Here is a 1,198-nt window from a genome sequence, read left to right on the forward strand (position 1 = left end):
AGATAGGTGAAAAGGTGAAAGTAATGGATATGGTATGAGGTAAACGGAAAGTAACGGATATGGTGTGAGGTAAACGAAGCCTTCTAACGTATTGTATACAGATAGGTCGGGGGTGGTCTGCGGTTGGCGTAGCTACGCACAATAGCGGACACGCTGCGCACGCGTAAATAGTACTAACGCTCAACGTGTGCATTTGTGTGTATAGGTATAATGTCAGTGATTAGACTAGCGGATGATTGGCGTGACACACCTCCACACGCACATGCGAGTGCGTGTGTGTGTGGCTTATGCCTATCACTGGACTGAGCGCTTGCAGGACGACTATAGCCAACTACGAAACAGCAAATGACAACACACAATCACAGACTAAACTGACTACACTATGCTACACGCACTACATAACTACATAACTACACAACTACACAACTACATAACTACATAACTACAAAACTACACAACTACACAACTACATAACTACATAACTCCATACCATCGTCCTCATCCTCTGAATGATACCCGTAGCCACCGTGGTAGACGTCACCGCCTTGCTGGCTGTTTGCCGCACGATTGAGATCCCGTTCCATCTTATCTAGTTTGTTCTGATACTCTCGCAGTTGTTTGGTCTTAGCACCCTTGCCTTCCTTGGCCACATGCTTCAGTTCGAGCTCCAGTTGCTCGAGCTGATTGGAGGGGAGTTGGTATTAGCGTGTGGTATGGGTTGGTATTAGCGTGTGGTATGGGTTGGTATTAGCGTGTGGTATGGGTTGGTATTAGCGTGTGGCATGGGTTGGTATTAGCGCGTGGTATGAGCCGGTTGTAGTGGTTTGGGTCAAGCCTATGCGAACGAACCAGAGGTCAACTAGGTGCACCATGATTTACCTATGTCAGCCAATGCTCGAGTATCTAGAAGTGATCGCAGGCATACGAAACAAAGCCTTGAATACCACATAGACACCTCGTAGTAAATCACCGTACAACACATTCACAGACAGGATTAAATGAGTAGTTGACAACAGAAAGCATCGAGTAGAGATATCGCTCATGCGTGCATCATGGAGTACTATGGTTAACCTGCTCAGGTGATGTGGAAGTACAATATTGGATGCTATGCTCTTGGTTTAGATACAACACATTATGATATAGGTAACTCACACACACACACGCACACACGCACACACACACGCACACTCATATATAT

General features: G+C 46.0%; 1 protein-coding gene across 1 annotated transcript; it reads right to left on the bottom strand.

The window, feature by feature from the left end:
- Nucleotides 1-490: 490 nt before the first annotated feature.
- SARC_16705 (hypothetical protein) lies at nucleotides 491-680 on the bottom strand (the record flags this gene model as incomplete). Its single annotated transcript, XM_014289191.1, has 1 exon — nucleotides 491-680. A coding segment is annotated over one exon (190 nt), but the record flags the coding sequence as incomplete, so codon positions are not given.
- Nucleotides 681-1,198: the final 518 nt, after the last annotated feature.

The sequence above is a fragment of the Sphaeroforma arctica genome (assembly GCF_001186125.1).
Source record: "Sphaeroforma arctica JP610 unplaced genomic scaffold supercont1.8685, whole genome shotgun sequence".
Classification (NCBI taxonomy): domain Eukaryota; class Ichthyosporea; order Ichthyophonida; genus Sphaeroforma; species Sphaeroforma arctica.